The sequence below is a fragment of the Vigna umbellata genome, chromosome 5 (assembly GCF_029865625.1).
Source record: "Vigna umbellata cultivar VRB3 chromosome 5, Vumbellata_1.0, whole genome shotgun sequence".
Lineage (NCBI taxonomy): Eukaryota > Viridiplantae > Streptophyta > Magnoliopsida > Fabales > Fabaceae > Vigna > Vigna umbellata.
This window is the reverse complement of record NC_142169.1, coordinates 8,871,231-8,896,723: the sequence shown is the minus strand read 5'-3', so window position 1 is coordinate 8,896,723 and position 25,493 is coordinate 8,871,231. Positions and strand designations below refer to the sequence as shown.

The 25,493-nt window shown below is 29.5% G+C and overlaps 2 protein-coding genes across 2 annotated transcripts; both read left to right on the top strand.

The window, feature by feature from the left end:
- Positions 1-3,988: 3,988 nt before the first annotated feature.
- LOC124826669 (Haloacid dehalogenase-like hydrolase (HAD) superfamily protein) lies at positions 3,989-6,811 on the top strand. The gene is made up of 9 exons (XM_047299563.2): positions 3,989-4,143; positions 5,017-5,091; positions 5,187-5,252; positions 5,338-5,435; positions 5,535-5,572; positions 5,668-5,755; positions 5,857-6,195; positions 6,287-6,352; positions 6,535-6,811. The coding sequence occupies exons 2-9, from the start codon at positions 5,031-5,033 to the stop codon at positions 6,685-6,687; spliced, it is 909 nt and encodes a 302-aa protein (XP_047155519.2). The 5' UTR covers positions 3,989-4,143; positions 5,017-5,030; the 3' UTR covers positions 6,688-6,811.
- An 11,257-nt stretch (positions 6,812-18,068) lies between these two features.
- LOC124826668 (uncharacterized protein At5g02240-like) lies at positions 18,069-23,631 on the top strand. The gene is made up of 7 exons (XM_047299562.2): positions 18,069-18,534; positions 19,507-19,778; positions 19,865-19,901; positions 20,002-20,099; positions 20,251-20,312; positions 23,134-23,257; positions 23,381-23,631. Exons 1-7 carry the CDS (start codon positions 18,237-18,239, stop codon positions 23,498-23,500), a joined length of 1,011 nt encoding a protein of 336 aa, XP_047155518.1. The 5' UTR covers positions 18,069-18,236; the 3' UTR covers positions 23,501-23,631.
- Positions 23,632-25,493: the final 1,862 nt, after the last annotated feature.

Genomic DNA, 25,493 nt, shown 5'->3' with positions numbered 1-25,493 from the left:
GTTTATTAAAAAGTAAATTATCCTTATATTTTTCCTATTGCAACCTTAACTTTTCTTGATCGGATGAAACACTTCTGATCATTAATATTCTCTTTAACGTACGAAAAACGTTGTCCAAAATTACATGAATGTTTATATATTATTTCATTTTGTGGGTGTGTGATTGAGAGAAAGATAAAGAAAGAGTGGAAGAAACATATTAAGACACATGAATCACGATGAGATAACTGTGCATTGGGTGGCTAAAGAAATTGAAAAGATTTACCGACCATAGACATTTAAAAATGAAGATGTGGGTAAAAAAATAGAGAAATGGTAGTACATGATCATGTCATGTGCATGAGAAATATAGAAAGGATCTTGTTCATTAATCAGAACACAAACCGTAACTTTTGTCTTTAGTATAAAGGACACAAAGGTAGTGCCTCTATTAGCTGTAAGCTGTTTCCTAATATTTAAAGCTTCACTTACGTGTATCAACCATCCAGAACAATCCAGATTAATGGTCATATGTAAGTAAACAACCACATCTTTCCACATTTCACCAAAATGCCACAAAATATCTTATCAAATCCCAAAAATCTATTTTTAATTCCTACAAAACACACCTCAAACAAATTTATCATAAGCCATAAACATAGTAAAAAAATCATCATTAAACTTAAATCTTGCTTTCACTTTTACTTTTATTTCCATTTTGGTTTATTTTTCTTCATAATTTTAGTTCCTAGATTATATTTTTTTTTTTAAATTTAGCCTAATATTATATTTCTTAATCGAATTGTACATCTAACATATTAATAATATAATAATGATTTAATTAATAATTTAATTTCTATATTTATTTGATTTGTTTTGATCTATTTTGTTTTTTTTTACTTAATTTAGTTTTTATTTTTGTAAAATATTCAATGTGATCTTATATTAAATTTATGTTAAACAATATTTGAAAGTGTTAAAAATTAAAATTTAGTTCTATCGTATATCAAAATCTAAATTATATTTTATCTTGGAATCTCTTTAATTTTGATACTGACATTTTAGAAATAGAAAATAATCAAATTTTAACACTGATAAATCCTAATTTTAACACGTAACACTTTTAAATGATTTTAATGAAATGAGTTACATTGATTTTTTTTTACAAAAATAAAAAAATGAGTTTTTTGAAAAAAAATTAAAACTCATCAAATAAAAAAAATCAAAATCAAAATAAATTAAATGTATAAATAAAAACTAAATTAGTAATTACATCTAATTTAATCGATAAAAATATCAAATAAATATGTTGAGTTATTCAAGCAAACATATACTAGAGTCAATATTTACTTTTAAGGTATAGATTTTTAACATTATCTTTAATTGAAACCTTAATATAATAAATTTGTGAATTTTTGTTCGTCTATATTCACTTCATTCATCTTTATTTAATGTTAAACTCATGACTCAGCTCTAAATTTATCATAAAACATACTTGAAATTAAGAATGAAAGCAGATTATAGATGTTGAAAATTCTCAAAAAATTACAGATCAAAGTTAAAAAAAAAATTGCTTTCAATGAACTACTCTTGGATATCCATGAGCCCAAATTAATTAGGTGTTGATGTTAATATTGAGCTGTATGCAAATAAAAAATGTGTTTGTCCTAATATCGGAAGAATATAATTAGGTAAAAAAGAGTCCAACACAAAAGGGTGAATGCCCTTTTGGTTAATAGATTATTGTAAATAAAAAGATAATTATGGCTAAGATGGTAAAATAAAATGGTTTTGGCATAGAAGATAGTTGCATGAATAATGAAGAATATTGAAGTGGTGTTTTTATGTGTTGAGTGTAATATCGACCATGTGTTATGGCGGTGCCACCAAAGCTATGGTAGAAAAAAAATTGTGGTTCATATAATTAATTACCATCTTTTTCACCCTTTATTGCGTGTACATGCTTCATATCAGCTAAACAAAAGCTGAAAAGATCAAAAGAACCAAAGAACCCTTTTATTATGCACCTCATATAATATCATGCAAATTATACATAATTCGTCCTCAAGAAACTCAAGGATTTCTTTTATCACTTTTTCACATACATGTTTTCATCTATTATAAAAAATATGTGTTAGTTAATTTGTTCTGTTTTTTATTTTAGCTTTCGTAATTTATATAATCTGTAACTTTTATTTAATCATCAATTTTATATATGTTTATTTTTATTTTTTATAATTTTTTCATACATGAAATCAATATATAATATTTTCTTTTATTAAAATAAAAGAAATAAAATGTAAACACAAACTTCGGAATTAGATCAACAAGTCTTTAACTTTTTTTAAAATTGTTAAATATTATAAATTTTCTTTTGTTATATAATATCCTTCGCTTGATATCATTATTAAAAACCCGACAGAGTAGAATAAACAATATTGTTTAACTTTTAAAACAATAAATTATTTAAAATAAAATTAAAAAAACTCACATAAGAATTATTTATCTAGAGAGAAATATATACTACACTTCCATATTCATTCCGTGTCCTATCCCTGTCCGTTTAATATTATTTTATTACCTAAAGGTTATAGGAAAAAATAGTAAATAATACTTTAATAATATCAACGTTGATTTCTTTATATTCACACGTGTTTATATGAATGTGTGTATATATATATATATATATATATATATATATATTATTAAATTGGTGTGTACATACTGAATGAAGAAAATATAAAGACCAGAGAGTGTACACAGGTATGTACATATTGAAGTAGAAGAAAAGTACAATAATCAATAAATTTGCCAAAATTAAAACAAAAAAAACGAAAATAGGTATTTCAATTTTTATTTTAAAAATATTTTGTGATACTTATTAGTTTTTTGTTTTTCTTGCAACATGGTCCTTTCAAAATTAATAATTAATTAAAAATCAATTAACAAAGTTTTAAAATCTTTTATTTAAAATTTAAAATATTTAATAAATATTTTATGTTAATCTTTAAATTGAATATTTTAATATATTTAAAGATAATATTTTGTAATATAATAACTTATTATTATATTTTCAAAATCTATTTAATATTTTAAGATTTAATACTTTATTATCTTCAAATAATCCAATTTTTTTATTCATGATATAAAAAATTTATAAATATAATATTTCAACCATTCTAATATAAATATTTACATTCTTATTGATTTAAGCATAAAAAAAGTCTTTAATAGATGTATTTCCTCTCTGATTAACTGGAAGTTCGGTTCAGAATATTTGAAAACAATGACCTGACATTCATGAACAAAGACCTCTTAGTAGGTTCTGGTTAAAAATAGGTATAGTAGATTATTATTCGAGAGATTAATTAAAAAATCATTACATGCTCTTCCTAATAAAAATAATTAAAGTTTTCGAAAGTGATATTTAAAAAATATATATTTTGCATATAAAACAGCATTTTTCACCAGGAATCGTACTGATGTGTGATGAACATCAGTGGCGGTAAAGAAAAGAAAAAAAAATTAAACAGGGTGACGAAAGAATCACTTTTGAAGCATTCATTATTATATATATACGAGTATAACAAATTTTAAATAATATTAAAAGTGATTTGATATTGCAAGTTGAATTCCATCTTAATCAAACGAAGTAATATATTAAATATTTTAAAATAAGAAAACATGACTTCATTAATTAGTTACAGTACATGTATAATTTAGTTTAATTTAAAAATGATAAGCTAAGAAAATATTTAAAGAAATACGATTTAGAAAGTAATAATTAATTTTGTATATTTGCGAGTAATTATATTAATTTCATCACTGTTTTAAACTACAAAATTTATAATTAACTATTATTATTGAACTTTATTTTGTAAAGTTCACTCGTTTGAGATAAGCCAAATCTCAATTTCTTACATTTGACTTAAATTTAGAAATAGACATACAATTTAGATAGGTTTCTCCATAAATAATAAATAATGAATAAATATAACAGCCATAGGCAATGATCCCTTGCACTTGGCTTCTATAAATACTGACCTTTGCCTTTGCTTTTTCCTCCCCCTCCTCCTTGCATCCTTCATTACCATAATACTGCAATATTGCTATCTAGAACTTTCCTTCTTCCTAACCCACACCCTATTCATTCTTCTCTTTCTGGTAAGCAACTCCTTCAGTAGTTCTTATGCATGTTTTCTTAGAACACTAAACTTTTCTGTTTCACTCTTCACTCATTGCCCATATTCCTTCAAAACCATGGCTTCTTAATCGTTATATCAAAGACCCTTTATTACCATGAGTGCATGCCTGAGGTTTAACCTTTTGAATTCTCGAATTTCGTTGTCATATGAACAAATGTTCGGAATTCAGAACCGTACCTCTGTTTTTCTGAACGCACCAATTTATTTGGTGATGTCAATATGTGGACACGTCTTGACTTTCTTTTTCGCCCTTTATTCCCAGGCTTACAAAAAATACGTTGTTGCTGAGTGTTGAATCCAGAAAGTTTGATGAATGAGTGATTGTGTGACTCCAAAAGTTTAAGCACTTTGGAAAGAAATTTTCTGTGTCTGAAACTCTGTTCAAACGATTATAATAATGGGTCTTTGGCTTTGAGCTGTTCATGATTGACCTCTTTTCTTGAGGGTCCTCTTTCTTTTTCATAGTTTATGGTTATAATAATTGAAGGAAGCTTATGAACCCTCTCGTGTCTCTTTAAATTCTGTGCCCCCAAATGGGTACTGTTGCAACATTTATTTTTAAATTAACCAATTTCCTTAGTTGTGGATTGTCCACTCAGAATCTTAGCAAAGCTTTATCTCCAATGGATTGGATCAACACTATGATTGTCTTCCTTTATGCTGCTTTTGCTTATATCGGTGCTAATCCGAGTAAACAAGAGCATTTTTTTTTTAAATAAGAGAACCCATCAACATTTGTAGGCTGAGAATCACAGCGAATCCCTATATAAATTTTGGTTGGTTCATGTTTTCATGCAACACAGTGTTCACTTCCTTTTGTTGTCTCTTTAAGGTTTTCTGCCTGAAATGGAGTACGAGGACCGCTTCAGACAGAACCAGAGACCAAAATATGATTGCCTTCTTTTTGGTGAGTTTACTCGTGAGACAGTTCATTGATTAACTGCAAATTCTGAAACCTCATTTGGGTTTGATTTAGATTATAACTCTTGTTATGTGCTGCAGATTTAGATGATACCTTGTATCCACTAAGCACTGGTATTGCAAAAGCGTGTGGCCAAAATATTAAAGGTGAGAGTCTCTTTGCGAATAGTGTTCTCGGTAATGTGTTTACTCTTTATGGATGTTGTTGAAAAGAGTGGTACCATTGATCTAGATTATATGGTGGAAAAGCTTGGCATAGAGAAAAGCAAAATCGATGACTTGTCCAACCTCCTCTACAAGAACTATGGAACAACTATGGCTGGTTTAAGGGTATGATTAAGTTTCTTTTACTTGCTCATAATTGGAAGTGACTGTTGAATTCAGAAGTCTTTGATAACTTATGCTTGTTTTGTTTCATTGTCAATGCAGGCAATTGGATATGACTTTGACTATGATGAATATCACAGGTACATGACCTTTTTTTCTGATTGTTTTTACCCCATTTGATTTCTGTACGTGTTTTGTAGTGGTGATACTGATTTTTGAACTCTGGCTGTTACAGTTTTGTTCATGGAAGATTGCCTTATGAGAACTTGAAACCAGACCCAGTTCTGAGGAACCTTTTGCTGAGCCTGCCCTATAGGAAACTAGTAAGTTCCTTAAATTTAACCCAAATAAAAATTGCTCAAGATTCTACTTAGAAAAAAATGAAAATAATCTGATGAGAACTCTTTTTGTCTTTTCTTTTCAGATCTTCACAAACTCAGACAAAGTCCATGCAGTTAAAGCACTCAGCAGGCTTGGATTAGAGGACTGCTTTGAAGGAATCATTTGTTTTGAGACGCTTAATCGCATCCATAAAAACACTGTCTCCGATGATGAAGATGACATTGAGTTTGTGGGGGGTTCAAACACAACCAATCCAACCACAAAAAAAGATGCTAGAACCTCACAAATCTTTGACATCATTACCCACTTTTCTCAATCCAATCCCAACACAGTTTTGCCTAAGACACCAATTATTTGCAAACCATCAGAACATGCCATTGAATTGGCTCTCAAGATAGCCAACCTTAACCCCCAAAGAACTGTAAGAAAAAACCATCCTATTTCACTTTGGATTCTCAGTTTTGCTGACTCTATTTTCTGACATTTTGGTTTTTCCTATATGTCACTTTCAGTTGTTCTTTGAGGACAGTGTCCGCAACATACAAGCTGGAAAACGTGTGGGTCTTCACACTGTGCTGGTAAGTCATTGGCAATTTTGTTCAGTAGTAGGAACACTGCCAAACTAATAATGAAGAGGAATCCAACAATTTTATGCAGGAAGCATCACACATCTTATGATGCTAGTGGTCCAAAACATAAAAGAAAGAATATTTCTGTGGGAAACTGATATCAGCCTCTAATTGTTGATTACAACTTGCAGGTTGGAAAATCTCAGAGAATTAAAGGAGCAGATTATGCATTAGAGAGCATCCACAACCTTAGAGAGGCTGTGCCAGAACTATGGGAAGATGACATAAAATCAGAAGTTGCTTACCCAGGAAACCTTGCTGTGGAGACATCTGTGACTGCTTAGTAATCACAAACCAAAAAAAAGAAAAACAGAGAAGCCCTTTGTGAATTTCCCAAGTTCGAACCTAGGAACTGTAGCTGATGTAGATGCTTTGATCATATTATAATAAATTAATATTTGCACTTCACGTAGATGCTTTCATAACATAATAATATAATTGATATGAAATATTAAATTCCCCCTTTGGGCCTCGCGTACATTTTATAAATATAAAATCAGGAATCATTATTTTTTTCCCTCGTCTCCATCAAGTGAGGAAGATTCCTTTTACATTAAAGTGTAAGGGAAAAAAATGTAAAGTGAATAGAAACTCAATTGTCATCTAGTAATTAAGTATAAAACAACATATATAACTCGAAGAAAAGAAAAATAGTGGAATGTTCAAGAGCTTTGTCAGCAATACATGGAAGGAAACAAAATGAAAAAGGAAAAAAATATATATAGAAATGGTTTGCTGTGATGTAATCTTAACATAAACTTCCTTTAAAAGCGAAGGGTTATTTTATTTTCAAGAATGATGATTCAAGTTATTTCATACAAATTTATCATATGAATATTCATTGGCAACATACTAATCTTAGAATATTTTGACACTCTTGAAAAAAATTACACCCACTTTAATGATATAATAATATATATTAAGATTTAAAATTAAAAAAATAAAACTAACATAGTTAAAATATTATTATTTAGGATTGTGAAATGAATGGTTTTAATTTGATGGTTGTAAAAATAATACCATCCTACAACAAGACATCGTGAATTAACTTATGAGATGCTTCATAACTTAGAAAAACTATCCATTGAAATAAAACTTGTTTCAGTTATTTGTCATAAGTTTTTGAAGATCACTTGGATTGACATCACCCAGAATTAATTAACAGCTAATCATTAACATGAATTGTCTGACAGTTAGTTAAATATCTATCAATTATTCGTAGCAATCATAATTAGAAGACAATTAAATTGTCAACATATTTGACATTCTTGGCACGCTATTAATATAAAAACAAATGCCTAAGTTAAGTAGGTTAGAGTTTTAAATGCATAACGTAGTTCAATAAAAGAGATGGTTCATACGCAAGTTGCATACAACATTATCAAATCATCATACATTATTTTTTATAATTAGTTCAGCTGATTGCTTCCTGTCTACTATATATAGTGTAACCAATCTCAACTTTTGAATAAAATTAAAAAAAATGTTTATTAAGAGGTGCTTAAGTGCCAAATTGATATATATAGATAGATATAGATTATTTAAGTTAAAAGGTAGTGACATTTTGAAGTTTCAGAATTTTTGTTTCCACTATGATGATGAAACAACAAAAATTACAAATATATTATATTATAGTATTTACATCTTAGGTTTGATTGAAATAAAAGAGAAAAGAAGTTCATCTTATATACTTATTTATTTATTTATTTATATATATATATATATATATATATATATATATATATATATATATATATATAGCTATATTGAACGTTGAAATATTTAGAATAATTGTCAAACCAAACATAATGAGTAGTTATGAATTATTATTGTTATCATGGACATAAAATCACATATCATAAATCGCTTTTGTTTTCATCCACCAACCTTCGTACCCCTTGTTTGGGTACAGATAGAGTAATGGCAGAGTTCTAAACTTCAAAATGGTTAAGTCATCCTAGTAATATTCAATTTTTCAAATTTTCAACTTTGATATAGTTTTTGTACGAAACATAAATTTATTATGTTTTTTTTATGGAACTCCACATAAATATTTTGATACATTCACCCTAATCCAAGTGTGTTATGGATGCTCAAGTTTAGACAATATGCATTACCATAATTTGTTGTGTCTTTTTAATCATACTAATTTGGTTTATTTTAAGAAGCTTTTCTCTCTCTCACACCCACACACTTATTCACTCTTAACTCTTGGACTACATCTAGTTCTCCTTCAAGTGTACTACTTAAGAGCTCTCTCTCTCTCTCTCACTCATTCACCCGTAACTTTTGGGTTACATTCAGTTCTCTATCAAACATATTACTTAAGAGGTTTAATCAATCAACACACTTCATTACAACAATCACAAAGTAAAGAATATTACAATGGTTTAAGCACACAACCCATTTCTATCTTAAAAGTCTCTTTCTCTATAAATTTGACTCTATGTGCTCAAATTTTCACTTCTAATTTCCTTGATAAATCTTTTCACTTTAATGTATAGTATTGTTGTTCTCATTGTCTTCTTTTTTTATCATCTCGACATCATTTATATAGTTTTTGGAATGATAGCCGTTGAGGTATTTGAATTTCATTAACTTTGAATTTCATCCAACTATTTGCTCTGTCAAGTCTTAGGTTGATCACTATGTTCTACTTAAAGGCTACCTCCACCAAGATGGTCTATATAAGTTTCCCTTGCTTCCATCGCATCTTCAGCCTAAGCCTCAATAATTTCATCTATAACATCTCCAAGTGTTAATCCACAACAAGATAACATGTATTACCCATAAACACAATTCGTTAGTAATTTGAGTTTATCAATAGATCATCGATGACCATTAATTTGTTAGTAAGTGTTACAGAGAGTAAGAATTGATTAGTCCAACCTCGACACGAGAAAGTTTAGGTATTCATAGAATATTGCAATGCAATCCCAACATCATCTAGAATAAGATTTATAATGAAAGCATCTCTCTCAAGCCTTACAAACTAATTCGTACTCTACTACTACAATTTGATCCTCCACGCAATGCCTAAAATGAGGACCCGAGGTTCGTATTTATAAACTATCCAAGGTGTGGCATCAACGATGATTTCGTGGCTACAATTGGAGAAGTTTCCTTCCAAGGTAGGCTTTCTCTATGGTTGAGGCCTCATGCTTTTGTGTTGTAGCTCTTGAGTAACTTCTATTTGAAGGATTCTTCGTGGCTCAACCTCAGATCCAATGCTTGAGGACTTCCCTTCAAGGTGAGTTTTTTCATGTGGCTCAAGACTTAAGTTTTAGTTGAAGCGACGCCAAAGTCAGTTTGTTAGAAATTGCTAAAAATTCCTCTATTTTCTTCATTTTTTCACTTTAACTCTCCATTGATATCAAGAACTACAAAACAAACTAAATAGGGATGAATCAAGCATAATCTAAACAAAATAAAAAACAAGATAAGTGCCAAATTTATCTTAAAATTCACCTAATTAGGCACTTATCACTAAACGAATTCAAAATGAAAAGGATTTAAAAATTAAAATTTTAAGAAGTGATCATAGAGGTTAATTTCAAAATGAATCTTTTGAAAATTTTGTGAAAAACATGTCATTACTCATAACTTTTTTGCACCTAGAACTCCTAAAAAATGGAGTTGTAGAAAGGAAAAATAGGTCATTAGAAGAACTTGCTAGAACTTTGTTAAATGAATCTAATGTTCCTAAATATTTTGGGCTGATGCTTCAGTACTACTTGATATGCTTTAAATAGGATGCTTATTAGGCCAATTTTGAAAATTGCTCCTTATGAAATTTTTTAAGAAAAAAAGCCAAATGTTTATCATTTAAAAATATTTGGATGTAAATGTTTTGTTCTACACAATGGAAAAGAGAATTTGGGAAATTTTTATTCCAAAGTCGATGACGCTATATTTTTGGGATATTATCTTACAAGTGAAGCTTATACAGTTTTCAATCGAAGAACTTTAAATATTGAAGAATATGTAAATGTTGCTTTTGATGAAATTGTGAATTTTGAGGAAAATCCTCTTGAGTTAAATAAGTCAAATGCAGGTCATGAAGAATATATAAAGGAGGCACATGATGAGATGTATCTTAATGATAATCCTCTTTTTCAACCTAAAGATCTCGCTAAAAGTTGACAATCACCAAGAGGATTATCATTTGACAACATAATAAGAGACATCTCAAAGGGTGTCACTACTAGGAAAAATTTAACTAATTGTTGTATGATTGTAGATTTTGTTTCGCAGATAGAGCTGAAAAACATAAAAGAAGTTCTTTAATATGACAAGTGATGCATAACAATGCAAGAAGAGTTGAACCAATTTGAAATGAATGAAGTTTGGGAACTAATTTCTAGATAAGAAACACTTCAAGTCATTGAAACAAAGTGGGTGTTTAGAAACAAGCTAGATGAAGATGGAAATATAACCAAGAATAAATTTGGACTTATTGCAAAAGGATATAGCTAATAAAAAGGTATAAAATATGATGAAACATATAATCATGTTGCGAGGTTAGAGGGTATATTCCTACTTCTTACTTATGCTTTAATTATGAATTTTAAATTATATCAAATGGATGTTAAGAGTGTTTTTCTAAATGGATTTATTAAGGAAGATGTGTATTGTAAGAAAATCCTAAAGAAATTTGGAATGAATATAGTAAAGGAGGCAACTAGTTCTATGACAACCTCTTGCTACTTTGATAAAGATGAATCGAGTACGAAAATAAACCAAACAATGTGTAGGGGCATAATAGGATCACTATTATATCTTACTGCTAGTAGACCTGATATAATGCAAAGTGTGTGTGTGTGTATGAGCTAGATATCAGTTTGGTTCTAAGGAATCACAACTTGTAGCAGTTAAGAGAATTCTTAAATATCTAAAGGGAATTGTCTCTTTTGGATTATGATATCCTTCAAATGTCTCTCCTGGTTTAATAAGTTATTCTAATGCTAATTATGAGAGATGTAAAATTGATAGAAGCAGGCATGTGTGACTTTGTCAACCACAGAGGTTGAAATATTGTTGTAGGAAATTGTTGTGCACAAATTTTATGAATGAATTAAGAAATAAAAGATTTTAATATCTTTCTTAATCATATTCCACTAAAATGTGACAATACTAGTGTTATCAATCTCACTAAAAATCGAATAATGAGTTCTAGAACTAGGCATCTTGAGATTAGGTATCACTTCCTAAGAAATCACATCCAAAAAAGAGGTTGCATAATTAACTACACACTAAGAATCAAGTAGTTGACATCTTTACTAAATCCTTAGCTAAAGACAAATTTTATGAGCTTATAAGGGATTTAGGAATATTAGAAATATCTTAAATATTAAAAGAATTATTAAATTTAAAAAAAATCTAAATTTTTGCTGAGATAATCAATTATCAGCATAACAAATTGTTTAATTGTGGAACAATCAATTATCCAAAGCTGATAATCGATTATCACAAAAGTTTGTAAATGTTAAATTTTAGTTTTGGAATAATTTATTATCTTAAGTGATAATTAAATATTCATGAATCTGACACTTGTTATGAAGAAATAATAATCGATTACCCAAAATGATAATTTCTTATCGTAAGTTTCATAACGAAAAAAATTTGAAAATTGGGCATGTCAACTGCTAGTTTTGCATTTATTGGAGAGAATATGACAATTAGAGGCTTGGACTTTATAAATAAGCCTTGGAAATCAATTATTGTATCAACATTTCTCATCTTTTGATTTTCCCCCACTTGAAACCCTAATTTCTCATATCTAAGAATTTTCATTTTGTTCTTTAATCTCCTTTATTTCTCCCACAATAGTTAGTTTCAAAAAACCTTTGTAAACATGGCACAATCCACACAAAGCAAGTTTCCTATTAGAAGAAGGAGTGGTCACACAGCTTTTAGAAGAGAAGCTAGGTATGCAACCATTAAAGAATAGGTTTCTAACCTAGAAAGGAGATCAAAATTTGTTTCTTTCTGAAATGATCGAACAAAGGAGTGAGGACTACTAGAGAACTAGTTTAACACACTCTTGCATCCAACAAAATTGGCACAAGTGCTCTTAGGAAAATGTGATTTATTCTTCGTGGAGATGTTTTTATTCCCTAAGGAGATGTACCGGTTGATGACTCTAAGGATGGTCAAGAAATGCCTAACGTTGCTCCTATTGTTAGTTCTCTCGGTGCTATTGTTGGGTCTTCCTCCTCCATGGAAGAAAACATTACTAAAATTAAAAATATATAGACTTATCATTGAAAATCTCTATGTTTTTGTGAAAAGTGGCTTTGTAAGACCTAGGGTGAGTAGAGAATGGAAAAAAGGGGTTTTACATGCTACACTTCCAAGGTGAAAGAGGAGGAACTATGGAGAGCAGCGGACCAAATTTGTAGGGAGTTTTAGGGTTTGTAAGCAACCATGGAGGAGAGGATACTTATAGAGACTGAGAAAGGCAAGTATAGGACGCGTAGGAAGGAAAGAAATCGCGAGCGAAAAAGATAGAGGGAAGGTTGATCGAGAGGCTCGAAGAGGTTGCAAGAGGGGTTTTAGCGTGCGAGAATTCGGACCACGTATGGGGAGTTAACTCTATGTGTGTGTTTGTTACATGCTTGCTAACTCATTGGCAAGCATACCAAATCGTTCAAGTAATAAAACCATGGTAAGACCAGGTGTTGTTTTTCCAAAACTCGTGTAATATTAAAAAATTATACAACAGTAACGCATCTAGATTATAGAATGATTCAAAAAATATAAGTAAATAAATGCATAAAGAATAAAGATGGTCTTTGGCATTTGGAGACACTTAGGAGCGGGGAAAGGTCAAAATTGGTATGAAATGACATTGTTATGGGTGGATTTCACCGAATTCACTCTCTTACACACACAAAATCATCTTCTCTCCATCAAACACTAATGTCAACCCACTAAAACACTCTAGCCCTAATCCCTTAGGTGAAAGAACCTAGGTTTTCTCACTAAGCATTAATCCTTTTATCACTAGGGTTTTAGACAAGTAATGGGTCATGTTCCATTCCTAGACACAAGCTCACACTATATCTCTTGGTTCAAGCCCAGGGTCTACTAGATTTTTTCCAAAACCTAACAAAGCCCAGGGCTAATATAATGACAAAAGCTTTCAAGTTAGATCAATTTGAAAAGATCAGACGTATGCTTGGAGTGTTGGAGGCTACTGAAATAAGCTGAAAGCTTAAGGGAGGGATTGTTAACTATTTTATGTTTTAAGTATTTGCTAAATAACTGCACCCTGATTTTTAGGAAGAATAAGTATAGGGGTGCTATTCTTTCGTCCACTATTCACGTAGGTTGTTAGTCAGTTTCTTTTCTTTCAGTTTCTTTTGTAAAGGCTTATAAACGCCATCTTTATTATCTGAATAAATGTGCAGTTTTTCACAAAAACTTAAATTGCATCACTATATTCTCAGAGTCTTAACAGTATGACCTTGAGAAGAATTGTTACTAACAGGATACAAGATAAATAATTTTTTGTTTGAGATTTGTTGTGATTTATACTATAAATGATAAAATAAAATAAAAATTTAAAGACCATTCATAAGATTATCAATATGTTTTAGTTGATGATTGATAGATATAGTTTTATATACTTTGAGAGTGGATAGGTATATAAATATTTTGAGAATTCAAATAAATTTTGTAAAGTAGGTGGATAGTTTGATTAAGATTAACTAACTTTATTATTTTTGGTAAGATTTTGGTACTTTTAGAACTCAATATTTTATTAAAAGCATATTTAATATTATTTTTAAGCATATTTTTTAGTATTTGTTTATAGATAATGAAGTTCTTAAATGGTAAGTGTATCTTTCACAATTTAGATGTAGTAAGTAATAAATAACATATTGTTTTTCTCAAGCAACTTGTAAAATACATGACAATCTTTGTATTCAATAATCAATTTAAACAACAAGTTTACAACAATCCTAAAAAACTTCTTTTTATAGTTTTATCAAATAGACGGTGTATGACAGAAAAATAACACAAAGTATTTATAATTGTCAATAATATATTTCATCTACTTCATTCTTATTCATTCACAATCATCTCAATTCATATTTCATATCAAAATCAGTTCACAATTCATAGTGACTTTGAGCTAATGATAACTCATTAAGTTTCAATTCCTTAAATCCTTAACTAGCGAAATTATGCATTAAGTTCAAGAGCCTTAAAATTACTATTGAATCATGTTTTATGAGTAGATACAAACTTCATGAGATACTTCATTTGTATTTTAGGTTCAAACATATAATATTAAAACATATGATATTTTGTTTAGTAGATTATTCTATTAAATTGGATGTTACATATAATGTTACTTTATTGAATTTTATTTTTATATTAATTAAATGAATCTAACAATAAACACAAAAGGAGTATAACAAAAAAAATATTAGATAAAAATAACGTAATTTTAAAGTATTAATTCTTTTTTTTACTATTTTCTTTATTTTTAATTCTATCCTTTTGTGATTTCTAATTACTTGATCATTAATAAAATAAAATTAAAAAAAATATTTTACTTTTATTTCTTAAAATAATATTATTTAAAAATTAATACAAATAATTTACATTATAATATAAAATAAATTGTAACATAATAATTTGTCTTAAAATTATTACATTTATCTTTTTTAAATTAATTTATAATATAAATATTTTTATCACTGAATATTTTTCATATTTTTAGTATTTAAAAATTAAATTGATATTTATTTAAGAAAAAAAGATGGCATTAATCATATATACATAAAATCGACATGAGATTTTAAATAAATATATTTATAATATAATAAATTAAAATATTATACATAGTTGATTTCAAAGGTTTAAATTAGATATTTTATAATAAAAAAATCGTACATCTTAATTATATAAATTTTGTTTTATATTTTTGGAATTCACTTTTTATTTAACTTGAAAATGTATAGTTTGAAACTATTGTAAAATCGAATAGAAAAAATTAACAAACTAATTGTTTTAAAATATATCACAAATGTATTTATATTGTCATTACTTGAGTCTATAAATATATATTAACAATATACATTAGACAAATATAACAAAAAACATTATGAGTCTAACAATATACATTAGACAAATATAGCAAAAAATTTTATGAGTCTAACAATATACACATTAAATGAGTTTGTGCATATATTGATTAAACGATTATAAAAACAATTATTAGACGAGTCTAGCAATACATGATAAAGAAGTATGTCCATACATTAATTATATTAGTATAACAAAAACATTAGATAAGTATTCCATATAAATATTAGACGAGTCTAAGCATACACTGATTAGATGAGTATAAACAAAATATTAAACGAATTTGTAGATGCACTAATTAGACAAGTTTAATCGAATACATTAGATAAGTTTGTTTATAGAATCACTAGACAAGTATAGAAAATAACATTAAATGAATCATTTTATACATTGATTAGACAAGTTTAGAAATATCCATTAGATGAGTATTTCCATATATTAATTAAACAAGTCTAGCAACAAACACTAGACAAGTTTGTCCATATGATGAACAGACAAGTCTAGCAATAAAAATTTCACAAGTGTGTTTGTCTATACGCAAATCATATAAGTTTATTAATACACATTAGATGAGTTTGTCCATTCACTGGTTAAACAAGTCTTGCAATACACATTAAATGAGTATGCACATACATTGATTGGAAAGCTATGTCCATATACTAATTAAACTCTAGCAACAAACACTAGATGAGTATGTTTATACATTGATTAGACAAATCTAGCAGTATACATTAGACAAGTTTGTTTATACACAAATTAGACGAGTTTATTAATATACATTAGATGAGTTTGTCTACTCACTAATTAGACGAGTCTTGCAATACACATATACAAATTTAAATATACACTAATTAAACGAGTCTAATAATACATGTTATACGAGTGTGTTTGTATATTGATTAAACAAGTCTAACCATACATATTAGGTGAATTTGTTGATATATTGATTAGAAGAGTCTAGCAATACACATCAAAGAGTCTTCCCATACATTGATAAGAAGAATATAGCAAAACATTTGCATGAGACTATCCATACAATAATTAGACGAATATAACAAAAAATATTATTACAATTCATTTCATTTGTTGATTAGATGAGTATAATAAATTATTACATAAGTTTAGGAGTACATTGACTAAATGAGCAAAAGTAAAAAAATTAGATGAGTACAACAATACATATTAGACGAGTCATTTATATAATGATTAAACGACTTTACCAATATATGTTACACAAATTAGACAAGTCTATTAATACACATTAGACAAGTAGTTCATTTACTTATTAGATTAATCTTGAAATACACATTGAATGAGTTTGTTCATACGGTGATTACATGAGTATAGCAAAAAAATGTTACACAAGTCTAACAATATACATTAGACCAGTTTATCCATATACTGATTGGATATAGCACAAAATATTAGATAAGTAATTCCATACATTGATTAGATGAGTATGTCCACACACTCATCAAGCTAGTCTTACAACACACATTAGACGAGTTTGTTTATACACTTGTTAAACCAGTCTAACAATATACGTTAGACAAGTGTGTTCATACACATATTAGATGAATATATTAATACTCATTGAACGGTTATATCCATACTGATTAGACGAGTTTAACAACACATATTGAATAAGTTTGTCAAAACATTGATTAGACGAGTCGCAATATACAATACATTAGTACGTATGTTCATACACTTATTTATATTTTTAGCATGTTAACTCTGTGTATTTATACATATCCTTTATATTTTTTTAGATAATTTATTGTATTTTTGCATATATTCTATCTTTGTATTTTTATAAAATATATTATTTATATTTCTATAAATATATTGACTTTTAAACCTATAAATTACTTTTAAGATTTATTCAAAAATTAATTATAAATTCAAAAATATTTATTATTTTTTTCTTTAATTTCTAAACTTTTTTATAAATGAACAAACAAACACCAATCGGATAGACATGCATTTAAAACTAATACTATTTTAAAATTAATCATATATTAACGTTAATTTTTTCTTTAATAAATACATCACACTTAATAAAAATGGAATGTATGCTTAAACATATTTACTGTTAATGAAATTATAAGATTTTAATTATTTTATTTAATTAAAATAAAATATCTAAATACTTATTAGAGATGAAGAAAGTAGTTATCCTTAAACAGAATAGTGATAAAAATAAATAAATATTTATTCTTAACTTAACACGTACAAAAAACGAAGGCTTGTTCTTTTGAGTGGATTTGAGGGAATGGATTTGAAGATAAATTTTTTTGTTGTTTATTTGAGTGAATTTGGAGGTAGACGAAAGTGAATTTGAAAATAAATTTTTTTAATTGTCATGTCAATACAATTCTATACTAACTCTCACGATTTTATTTATAAATTTAATCTCGTTTACCTCCAAATTCACTTAAATAAACGATAAAAAAAATTATTTTTAAATTCTCTTAAATTCCATAAAAAAGAAGAGGGGCTAAATGAAATTACACAGGTGACGTTATAGTCGGAGATAAGGTAAATGGATAAGAAAATCTGTAACAGAAGGAAACTACACTTTTCAAATGTAACACACATTAAAGCTCAACGAATACTGAGGCGCGACAACCACCCTAACAGTGTTTGGTTTCTGCAGTGACCGTTATTGCATCATCCATCATCCTTCCCTGTTGTAAAGTTCTAAACTTTTCACCTTCGCCACCATGCAACTATGTCAACTACTATGATGGGTATGGCAACACGTGTTCCCTTTGTCTGCGCTGCCACCGCCCCTAATCAATGCCATAAATACTGCGAGCTGCCACCGTCACTTCCTCTACCGGTTTCTTCCTCCTCATTAAGGCTTCGCGCTCACTCTCTTTCTTCTTCTTCTTCTTTGGGTTTCTTTTCTCTTGCGAAGAAGAGGAACGAAGAGGGTGTTAATAGGGTGACGAGAGAGTTTCGTGTTGTGGCCATGGCGGAAAGTGCCAAGAGTACGGTGCTTGTCACTGGAGCTGGTGGTCGCACAGGTAAGGCCTTTTTGGTTTGTGTTTTGATGGGTTTTCTCTGAATTGTTGTTTTTCTGGCTTGGCGTGGAAAGAATTCGGATTTTGGACCAGAAAATGGTGTTTCGGGATTTGCTTTTTCTGTTTTTTGGGTTATGAAAAATGAAAGATGTGGAGTTTAACGGTCTGTTTTATGCTTTCATCTGTATTGTTCAGATTCCTTTTTCTTTTCCTTGCTCAGGAGAGAGAACTAAAACTGGAATATGAGTTCCGTTGCTTTAGGTGGATTGAGTATCTTTTTACTTAGGATTAATGTTGCAAAATTGTCATTAACTGAGAAAATGCTGGTTTTGTTTTATGGGTTCTGTTATTAGGCATTTGTCTCGTGCTGCATTTCATTAAATTAAACATTGGGATACAATGTGGAAAAAACTATATAGTAAAACCCTTGTAGACAAAGTGTACAGTACTCAGACTTGATACTATGCTAAAATGGGTTTTGAAAGGTTTTTCTTTTCAAAATAAAAGAGGATTACGGTATTTGGATTTGATTTTGATGCACGATTCTGATTTGAATAGGGATAGTGTATGGACTATGGTGTGTGATCTACATATTACATAATATAAATTTTTTTGTTATATTAGTCTCAAGTGATTAAGATTCTTGGATGATGTTGGCCTGTTGCGTAAATCATATATGATTCTTTCTGGCATGTTATTACTTGTAAGATTACAAATTTTTTCTTGACTGGACACGCTATGGAGATATGTAGGTTCAACTTTCTAGGCTTGTAACAGAAATCACTCTACGTATCTAAAAAGTTGTAATTTATGACTTATATTTTGACCATACTATAATTCTGTTTTCAATAGCCCAAATACAAGGACAGTCATAACATTATGGTATTTGCAGACTATATGCATTTGTCGGCATAGCCGAAATAGGATAGTTACTGTGGTTTTTACCAATAACTAAGGATTGATGCTACTTTTCAGGACAAATAGTTTACAAAAAGTTGAAAGAGAGGCCAAACCAGTATGTGGCAAGAGGTCTGGTTAGAACAGAAGAAAGCAAACAGAACATTGGTGCAGCAGATGACGTTTTTGTTGGGGATATAAGGGATGTCGGAAGCATTGTTCCTGCAATTGAAAGTATAGATGCTCTCATAATCCTCACAAGTGCAGTGCCACTGATCAAACCTGGGTTTGATCCAACCAGGGGACAAAGACCAGAGTTCTATTTTGAAGATGGTGCATATCCTGAACAGGTACTGTTTCAGTTTCTGTCTAACTCTCAATTACTTTTAAATATATCTCCTTTTTTATTCATATTTTGGTGATTTGTACCTGTTAGGTTGACTGGATCGGGCAGAAAAATCAAATAGATGCTGGTGAGAGCCCCTGTGTTCTTTCCATTAATCATAGATTGTAATGCAAACATTTTTTGAAGTTTTGTGATAAACTTACATGCTTACAATATTGAACTTACAGCTAAGGATGCTGGAGTGAAGCATATTGTGTTGGTAGGGTCTATGGGTGGAACAGACCTTAACAATCCTTTGAATAGCTTGGGTAATGGAAATATATTGGTTAGTAATATTTTCTCTTTTACTTCTGAATTACCTTCTTCCATACATTCTTGCCTTGCTTTTATATGATTAGAGCTTGCAATTCATCTTAATGCAAAATGCAAGTTTGGTAAATGTATAGCATTTTTTACTTCTCCTGCATTGATTGCAGGTTTGGAAAAGGAAGGCAGAGCAGTATCTGGCAGATTCTGGCATCCCATATACAATTATAAGGTACACTATTTCTCGTCCTTATTGAGACATATGACAGCTAGGTTTCTTCTTTATATGAGTGCCTTTTAGTTGGAATAATCTATAAAATTATTGACTGCTTGACTGTTACCTTGGAATGGTATTTTAAATAAAATGTTGATACCTTTAGCCCCATAACCCAAACTGCATCAGAAACACTATAAATCAACACTATAATGTTATCTTCATACCTGGTTGTCTGGCAGAACACTTCTGAATTTTTGGTGTTAGTTTTTTTGACAAGGAAAGAAAATGTGATCTCCATGTCACCAAATTTTTGGTGTTAATGGTAAACATCGATGTCATCAAATTGTGATCTCGAGCTTTTCTTGAGAAGTGTTCAATCTGTACCTTGCATTTGCTTTTAAAGAGTTCATGAATCACAAACGATAGAAGTATCTTCTTCTGCCTGTGTGTTTGTGGCTGATGCAAAGAACTGAATTGTGGTTTCTTCCATAGAGTTTGCTAAAAATAGATCCTAAAATTCATAGCATATTTGAATTTTGGTTGCTTTGAGCTTTTGGCAATCCTACCATGAAATCATTATTGGCATCTTCCCATAGGGCAAAAGAAACTAGATGTGGGTATAAAGTATACATTTGTATTTTGAGCACGACCTTTGGATGTGACGAGTAAGAGATCACTTTCTGTGCCTAATAATAGCAAAATCCATCCTAGGCCAATAAGATTTGCTTGAATAACAGAAACAGCTCAAAGTAGCCTCAAGAACTCCATTATGTGTTGTTTACATTATTGTTTCACATGTTGAACGTTGTGGAACAAACAATCCATTATTTTTGAGAAGGAACATATTTTGTAAAGAGGAATCTTTGGAAGTTCTCTTAGAGCATTCATTCCAAATCTCATAAAAAATATAGGTCGTCCTACAAGAGTTCCATGAGAACTTTGCTGGAGATTCCACTTTGACATATACATTTTAAGGTTAAAGTAGTGTATGTAGAGGGAAATCTTCACTCCAATTCAAATGTTAAGATAGTATTAGAACATATTCTAGTGATTTCTCAGGCCACCTGCTGTCATTATAACCTACTATCATTATAAGACCGGCAATGGATATTCAGTCTTGCAAATTTTGTGCTCAAAATGCCTAATCCTTAAGTGAGAGTGTGTTAGAGATCTCGTCAACTAATAATATGGCAGAAGTAGTTACATTAGCGTGAGACAATCCTCACCTATCCAATTTTGACAAGTCATGATCAAATTAATTTTGATTATCCAACTTGTGTTGAGCACAAAGGAATTGGCTTCTTTTCATGAATTTTATTGATCTCATGTTGTTAATGGATATACCATGTTTCGGTAGCCCAAACGTTTTACATTGCTAAGGAGTCTAGTCCAAGGACTATTTATATGCACCTTCCTCATTTAACCTACTGATGAACCTTTCAAGGTCAAAATCATGATGGAGCCACTGATTTCCAAACCAGACAATATTTCATATATAGTAATTGACTATAATAATGCTATCTTAGTGAACTTGAAATCGAAACATTGATGCCACCTATGAGAATGAAAAAGAGATTCAAAAGAGAATATTCCTTTCCCTTTACCCCTGGGCTTATGTTCCTGTAGTTATATTAGTGTAGGAAAACCCTCACCACACCATGTTGACTAAACATTATCGAATTGACTTTTACTACCCACACTAATGTAACTAATGAAACTAAGCATTATCAACACCTTGTGTTGATAAAAAAAGAATAGGCTTGAAGGAATTCTACTCTCTTTTCAAGACTTTTATTGATCTTATGTTGTTCATTCATACATATTTAATGCCTAATGGTCTGAAAATAATAAGATGAACAGCTTTTGAAATTAAATCACGCCTCTAGTTTGTCAATACTTGACAGAATTCCTTGTCATAGATTAAATGGTTTCTCTTTGAAACATCCGATTTCTCGCTAAAGTAGGAAAATTATTTTCCTTCCCGAGAAAGAACATTACCAAGTCCTGAATGTTTAGCCTCACAACTTGATATGTTCTAAAATACTTTGTTGAAGTCCAATATTAATGGGTGCTTTTATCATTTTCTCTTTTAAAGAATTTGCAACTTATATGCCTGAGTTCCCTTAAATGTTTCTCCTTTAAAGCATTTGGTTATAGGAGCAATAACTGTCCAAAACACTGATATGATTTTGCTGCTAGATAGATATTTTGGCCATGAAAACCCTGAACTTCTTGAAGAGAATTGAGTGAAGGCCATAGTTTAATAGCCCGAACCTTAGTTGGATCTACGCTAATTCCTTTGCAAGATATACACAACCTATGAAAGTTACCTTACCTCTCGATGGTAAAGAGGCACTTCTCAAAATTTGCTATAGATCAATATATTATCAAAATAGACAAGTATAAACTTGCCAATGGAAGTCTATAGAACATAATTGGAAAGAAAATTGGAATAAAGAGAAGTAAAAATACAACTCAGTGCACCTTAGGAGTTAGAGATCCATGTAAGATCTATGAAGTCAAGATAGATGTTTTGGAAACTATAAGCCACCCTTATACTTTTAATGGACGATAAACAAAGCATTAGATGTATATAAGTTATATATTACATGCTAATGTTACTCTATAACTCTAATTATACACAAGTATCAAAATGTGATAATTCTTTAGTCTCAGGGATATGCAACCTAATAAAGGTTACTTATCTTCAATATCATTTTGATATTTAGATGGAACTTGTTTTCTCTATTCACCTTTCTAATGAGAATATCTTCAATATCTTTCTATTTCTCTTTTTTAACTTTGCAATCTTTTCACACTTTCTGTACTGAGTCAGGGCTGGTGGCTTGCAAGACAAAGATGGAGGGCTTAGGGAACTGCTTGTAGGGAAGGATGATGAGCTTCTCAAGACAGAAACCAGAACCATAAGTAGAGCTGATGTTGCTGAAGTCTGCATTCAGGTATATTATTAATTATATCATTAACTTTGCATAGAAACATAGTGCAAAATAAAATATCCACCATTTTTAAATCACTTGTCAATTCTCAGATTTTGATGCCCCTTCATTCAATTGGTTTAACAGGCACTAAATTATGAGGAGGCCAAATTCAAGGCATTTGACTTGTCATCAAAACCTGAGGGAGCTGGTTCACCAACAAAGGACTTTAAGGCTTTATTTTCCCAGATCAGTACTCGGTTTTAGTTTTGAATGTTGTTGTCATGGTCCATAGATCCTTCTTGTCTGCATATGGGATTGAACCAAAGCATACTTACTTTATTTCTTGGCAATTTATTAAAGAATTGTTTTAATGCAAATTATAGACTTCGCTGCTACTGCAGGCCTTGAGAAAAACAATGTCTAGTAATCAGCGGATCATGCTGTCACTCTCAGCGGATCATGTATATTGTTGAATGTTTCAATTGCATGATATGATAAAATTATAAAAGTAGTTTTTATAGGAACAAAACTGAACTGTCTGTATCTCGACTCTTCTGATGTTTCCTGGTTTGTAACACCGACCATCTTATTAGAAAATACAGTCCTAATAATAACAATAATTAGAATTAAATTTATTTTTATTCTTTAAATTTTGACGCAAAATTGAAATTTATTTATATCCTAAACTCTTATATATTTTGTTCTTCAAATTTTAATAATAGACATAATTATGTTAATTTTTTTTTAACTTGTTAAAAGATATCTTAGATTAATACTTGAGTTGGAATTTATCAGAATAATATAAACAAACTCAAATATTATCTCATTTTACTGATACATAACAAATTTGAAGTTGAAGAACTATATTTATTTTTAAATTCTAAAAATTAAATTATATCAAAATTTAAAATACGAATAAACTTTTATTTCACGTCAAAGTTTAGAAAAATAAAAATATATTTAATTTTAATAATAAATTAAACTTATTATTTTACACCTTGAACCTTTATTTAAAAATTTAACTTTATTTAAAGCTTTAATCAATAGGAGTATAAATTTTGTGTAAGTTCAGATCCCATTAACAGTTAGGTTTTATTTAAAGTTTTAATCACTACAGGAGTATAAGTTTTGTGTAAGTTCAGATCCCATAAGCAGTTAGGTTTTGATACCTGGTGAGAACACTTCCAGAAAAAAAAAAATTAAATTTGGTCTATGAATGTGTAAAACATACACCAAATAAATTCTGTTGTTAAATTTTGTTGGACTAATAATTAAGTTGTAGTTTTAAGAAAGTATGTAGATATTAAAAAAAAAAATTAGAGGTTTGTTTTTGCCAAGGGATTTATTTTAAAATGAGAAACAATGGAGTAAATAAATAGGTAAATCTTATTATTTACTAAGATAATCGCAACTTGATGACCTTGTCGGAAGCACATGCACTTCAACACTGGGCACATGTGCCCACCAATTTGAGTGACAGGAGAAAGATTTTGTTTGTCTGTCCAGTGAGAGAATGACATCTGTCAGAATCTTAGTTGCCATTATTTGAAATAAAAGTTGACTTTGAAAGGAGTGATTATATTAAGTTTTTCCATTAATAAAGTTGATTTTAGTGGAGGATTTACTAAAATAACAGTTGCACTTTCAAAAGTGATTTTACTTCATCAAATAAATAAGTTGAGTTTTATCATAACATCCCAATTATACAATACAAAATTAATTCCACTCTTTCATTTCATTCTGTTTCAATCCATTCCTACTCATGTTTTTCCATTGTTGAAAGGAGTTAGAGTTATGAATATAAAACATTGCAATCAAGAAAGGAATTGAAACCTCCGAAATGTCCAAGGAATTGACGCGCTATAGTCTGTCAAGTTATCAATCAGACATGTTTCTGTTCCATCAAAATGTCCAAAGAATAATCAAACCTTTTCCATTGAAGAATTTTTCTGGTATATAAATTCCAACCACGCTGTTTGTTGACTTATATCACACCTTTCAATTATTGTCATCTTAGTGTTATTTTTATTGTGCATCACTAGTTTTCTGCTACGCCTTGGACAATTGCAATTTCTTTTCCTTCTCTTTTTCTTGTGTTGGAGATAAACTTCAAAATATAGTAAGTTTAACTTTTACTAATTGCGTAATATATATATATATATATATATAACTTATTTTTAACTTTTATATACTAATTTTAACCTCAATTAACTTTGGCATAATTTTAAAGATTAACAATCATTCAATGAAAAAGCAT